This window comes from Cyprinodon variegatus, unplaced genomic scaffold (genome assembly GCF_000732505.1).
Source record: "Cyprinodon variegatus isolate N-32 unplaced genomic scaffold, C_variegatus-1.0 Scaffold45, whole genome shotgun sequence".
NCBI classification, from domain to species: domain Eukaryota; kingdom Metazoa; phylum Chordata; class Actinopteri; order Cyprinodontiformes; family Cyprinodontidae; genus Cyprinodon; species Cyprinodon variegatus.
The window spans coordinates 1,448,222-1,453,819 of NW_015150498.1; the positions used below are offsets into that span (position 1 = coordinate 1,448,222).

General features: G+C 41.7%; 1 protein-coding gene across 1 annotated transcript in view; it reads left to right on the forward strand.

Annotated features, from left to right (window-relative positions):
- LOC107081986 (mitoferrin-2-like) overlaps nucleotides 1-3,090 on the forward strand; it is a 14,908-nt gene extending 11,818 nt beyond the window's left edge. Inside the window, exon 4 of the mRNA XM_015370385.1 lies at nucleotides 168-3,090. Within this exon, the coding sequence (XP_015225871.1) occupies nucleotides 168-742 (575 nt within the window). The 3' untranslated portion in view covers nucleotides 743-3,090. The remainder of the gene's footprint in view (nucleotides 1-167) is intronic.
- The last annotated feature ends 2,508 nt before the right edge of the window (nucleotides 3,091-5,598 follow it).

The window sequence follows — 5,598 nt, forward strand, 5'->3', positions numbered from 1 at the left end:
TACCCCATTAAAAGAAAACCAATTTTCTGTTATAAAAGAATCCTAGATGTATTCATTAATGTTTCTAATGTGAGAAAAAGTGGAAAGGCGTTCAGCTGCTCTATGAGCCGTTTCTCTTTGCTTCCCAGGTTAAATAATCTAAATTAATGTTTTCTGTTCTTCCCCAGTTGTGAAGCAGCGGATGCAGATGTTTAACTCCCCTTACCGCGGGGTCTCAGACTGCATCAGCTCTTTGCTGAGACAGGAGGGAGCGGCCGCCTTCTACCGCAGCTACACCACCCAGCTGACCATGAACGTCCCGTTCCAGGCGCTGCACTTCATGACCTACGAGTACCTGCAGGAGCTCCTGAACCCCCACAGACAGTACAATCCTTCCTCCCACGTGGTGTCCGGCGCTCTCGCCGGAGCCCTGGCCGCCGCCGCAACCACTCCCCTCGACGTCTGCAAGACCCTCCTCAACACGCAAGAAGCTCAGGCTGTCCACGTCATCCAGGCCGGGACCGGCGGGGCGGCGGCCGCCTCGGGTCCCGGGGCTCGCTACATCTCCGGGCTTGGCGAGGCTTTCCGGACTGTGTACAGGATGGGAGGCATGCCGGCATTCTTTAAAGGCGTCCAGGCCAGAGTCATCTACCAGATGCCTTCCACCGCCATCAGCTGGTCCGTCTACGAGTTCTTCAAGTACATCATCACGAAGCGGCAGCACGAAAAGAGGCTGCGCGGCGATCGGGACGTAGACAAATGATTGAGAGCCGTTCTCTCATGCTGATCACTGGTGGTGGTAATAAAATCTGAGCATCTCATTAGGTTCAAATAGAAGGCAGGTTATGGTTCTCAGCGTAAAAAAGTCAAAATAGTTTTGTTTACCACAGATGATGTGTAACCAAGTTCATATATAACACCAGGGAAGCCGACGGCGCCCTTATGGGCTCCGAGGCCGACCTGGAAACCGCAGGAGTTTCTGACTCCAGCTATTATTCTACTGTTCTGTTCGACAAACATTTCTAACTGGCTGTGAAATAAGATCATGAACATGTATAGGACGTACTAGGTGCTGCTATTTTCTGACCACCAGAGGGCGCAGTGTTGAGCTGCCGCTCTAGACGGATGCAACAGAGAATCTTAATGTGCTGAAAACATTCTGCTGTATCACAGGAACATTAGTTTGATCCCAGAGTCTTTGTTCCCCCTTTTTTGGAAGTTTTCTGAATGTTATTAGAAGCTGATAACAGGCTCCTCAGAGCAAAGGATTAAAAAACAAAAGTCTGTTTTTAAAGGAAAATATTGCGAACAGAAAAAGAAGTCAGTGTGTGAAGCCAACAGGAAGACGGATGACTGACCGCAGGCATGGGCTGCTCAGTTCATCTGTATCGCGGTATTTAAGTTAAAATTGGCCCTACTTAGATAATATATTAGCTATATTATAACAAACATCTTCCTATATTCAATGCATAGATTTAAGCTGCATTAATTTAGATTTAGTTTTTAAATAATTAGGCTTAATTTACCCTTTTTATAATTGGATTTACAAATGTCAACCTGGCTAAGTAACATATTGCAATAGGGCTGTCCCAATCTGATATTGATATCAGCAGAAATGTTCTGCTTCAGTTTAAAGTTTCTTTAACTTATTGGTTAATATCACATGGGCTTTTGCTCTCTTTTAGTAGAATAACTTGATCAAATCTTTGCTAACATTATACGTCACGAAATAAGTAATAAAAACCCGTCTGATTCGTCTTTATATCACGTAGGAAAGCAGGAAACCCTTATATTTTCTTAAAATATAACCACTACCATCTCGTTTAAATCACAAAATTCCAACTTTAACTGTGTAATTACATTCAATTTTACCGTAAATAGTTTATTCCTAATGATTACATAGTTACTTAGCGGACTAATGTATTATAACCATTATTTATTGATTCATGTTTTCCCTGAATATTACTAAATTCCTTCCTATTATTGAGGAATAAAAGCATGAGAGCCTTTTTTTTAGCCAGCTCCCTGGCAGTGTGCAGCAGCTGCTTGTCTGGGGGCCCGTTCTCTGTTACTCCATGCTCCATACGGAGGACATTAAGCACTTTTTCTGGCTACTTACGGGTTCTTTAAGCCGGGGTTTGTTAACCCAGCTCTTCAGGGCTCACCATCCTTCATGTTTTAGATGCATCTCTACTCGACTACACCGGATTCAAACTGTTTCATTCCTCCTCGGCAGCCATCAAATTCTGCAAACCTTTTCATTCAGGTCAGGTGTTCAGAGGCAGGGAAACCCTCATTTAAGCCATCGTCAGAATGTGCTTTAGAGGATCTTGCTGGTTGGAAATTTAGCTTCTGTTCAGAGTTCTGCGTACCTCGATACAGGGACCGGGGCCCATGCCTCACTGACATCCTGGGAGGTTAGGATCCAATCCTTCAGGTCACATCCTTAAGTGAATTATAAACACTTTATTTCTAAATATATATATATATATATATTAGACAAAAAGGTGAGGAGAGTTTATTTTTGTCAGTATTTTTTACGTAAAGCTGCACACTACAGTAGCACTTAGGGTCAAAGGTTATCAGATTTAGTACAGGAGATCTGTAAATAAAACTGCTCACAGGATGAGGTCATTCCTCCTACACATGCCTTCAGTTAGCCGCCGTACAGCTAACGCACAACTTCACATATCCTCCCAGATGTAGTCCCGCTTTGAAGCCATGAACTTTGAAGACGGGATGTAGAACGCACATCTGGAGAGCTTTTATTTTGAAAGAAATGCATATAAATTTGTACAAGTTAAAATCAAAGCAGTGCTATAAATCTGCAGAGCTGCTTTGCACCTTAAAAGAAATCCTGCAGTATTGAAACCCATATATGTACGTGTCGAAGAGGTTTCCTCATGTGATGCTGAGTTTTAAAACTGGAAAGCCAAAGACTGAGAGCTAAATGCAGGACAGGAAGTAGTTTGTCAGATGAACACAATATAAAATGCTTGAACAGTATTTTGAAAGCGACGCCTGTTTTTTCTTTTGTGAATTGTAAATAAACTCGCTAAGGCAGCTCCTCGCAGAAGCAGGGTCTTCTCTTGGTGCTGGCTCGCCAAGCGCTGAGAGATTACAAACGTGTCTGCTTGTCTTTCTTTCCTCACCCTCTCTTCTTTCAGCAAGACGCAACACAAACAGCCCCAAATGGCTGATAAGACCGTCGGGAGGTTTTATCTGGCAGACGGCTGCTATTTTAACCCTCCCGTCTACCGGTTTAGCACTTCATTTAGAAATGCTACCTCCAACAGCATGTTGAAGGATGTTTTTCACGCAGCAGGAGCAGCAATGTAAATCTTTAAACTGGCTTTTACACTTAGAGCCGAGTCAAGATATTTTAGGGAAGAAAAAAAAAGACAATTTTTAATCTGTTGCAAGGAATTTTTTTTATTTGCCCAAATTGAAGCCAAGCTTCTTTACAAGATGATTCAAAGAGCTGTACCTGAGGGGGGAAAAAAAGAAAATATGTTGCATTAGCATGAAGGTAAAGCATTTATAGGGAATAAAAATTATTACGTAGAACTATTTTAATTGGAAATAAGTTTATTATGAAGAAAATGGAGAAAATGTTTGTTGCAGTGTGGCAGTTTGTAGCACTGCTGCAGCAAAAGGTTCTTGGTTTGGTTCCAGGGTCTTTCTGCATGGACTTTGCATATTTTCCCCTTGCATCTGTAGGCTCTCTCTGGGTACTCTAACCATTAGGTTAATTGGCTTTTCTAAATTTTTTTTAGGTGTAAGTTAGGGGTGGGTATTGCCAAAGAAGTCACGATTCGATTCTATCACGATGCATCACCATACTTGAATTATTGCGATGCATTGCAATATTTTCTCCTCCATGTTTTGTTTTTGAATGACTCGGCGCCGTATCCCGCGGCCGGAAATGCTTGTGACACAAGGCAGCGTAAGTCAACACATCCGCAGCGACATCTACTGGACTGGAAGTTGTATTACACTTGTTTTTGGCTGATGTTCGCCAACCATTCATGCAATTTTATTATTCATTTTTTTAAATTCATAATGATACTTGGCGTCAAGAATCGATGCAGTAGATCACGAAAATTAGAATCGCGATGCATCATCATGACGATTATTTTGCACACCTCTAGTGTAAGTGTGTGTGCATGGTTGTACATCTCTGGCTGCATCGTCAGAAAGCCGTATTTATAGACTGATTACGTCAAAGCTTTGATGCTGTCCTAATCCACCAATGCTATAAGGATCCTTCAAATGCATTCTTCATTTAAGATGATCTTCATGTTGGATTGTTGGTATCCTTTGTGTCCGTCCATTTCCCATGAATCAGTGTGGTTTGAAGCAGATTGGTCAAGATTAGGCATCAAAGACGGACGGCTGAGGCAAAAATTGTGAATTAAATGTTAAATCAAATGCTTTTTAGGACCAGAAATAAAGTTTTAAGATTTTTTAAGAGGAGAATGTGGTTTAGTTAAACTCAAATATCTCCTCTCTTCATTAAAATCCCTCCTAATTAAAAAAGCATTTTGCGTTTTCAGCACCAGCTTCCTGAGCATTGAACCTACTGCTGGTTCAAACAGTGGGGTGGAACTTAAAAGTTAAAGTTAAGCTTCAGAACAAGATCATTTTATTGAACTCTACTGGTGGAATAAGATTAATAATATTTACTGAAGCTCATCTTCATAAGCCTGCAGCCTCGAATACAACAGCTGCAATTCAACAAGTATTAAATAAAAAAAAGTCAGAGCAAATACTCGCGATCCAGCAGTTTGTTTTTCTCTAAGACCGGTCATGATGACGCCATGTTAATCTGTATTTCTTAGATTTGTGTTTTCCTCCAATATGTCAGAATAAATCATGTAAAAAAAAAAAAAATAAAGTTCACACCTAATAGGTCAATGCATCAATCTGTCACGGTTGCTAGGCAACCAAAGGGATACTGAGGTGAGAATACAGGACTCCTGCTGCAGGTTCTGGTTCTGCAGAGATTATATCCAGATGACCTGAGCGGTCCGGCTGTTGATCCACTGCCAACAATCTGGAACGTATTAATTTAGTGATTTATAGACTAGCGGAGTTTAAAGTCTATCATCTGAGATACAGGGAGTCAAGTGAAGGACTTTAGAACTGGGCTGTTCTCCACTTTCCTAGTACTAGTGAGGACGCAGGCAGCATCATTCTGCATCAGCTGCAGCTGTCTGGTCCACTTTTATAGGCAGACCTGTGAAGAGAACGATGCAGCGATCAATTCTACTGAAGATGAACAAAGCTGGAAACAGTTTTAAAGATCCTGCTGTCCTTTACTTCTGGAGATGTTCTTCAGGTAAGGTTTAGATTTTACATGTTAAAGTAAAAATATAGTCATTGTATAAATTAGAGGAACCTCCCCATGGCATCAGGAGATGGACCTGGTAGCTCCCTTGACTTCCTTGAAGAGGAGCTCTCTGCGAAGAGAGGTAGACGAGAGGGATGTTTGAGAAGAGGTGTTTCCTTAACCTTTCTTCCCCCTTTAGAAAGAAGAGAAGCTGATGATAAAGCACAAGAAGCAATGCCTTTACCGTCTGCCCCTTGGATCATCTTAGAAGAGAACAGAGAATGGAT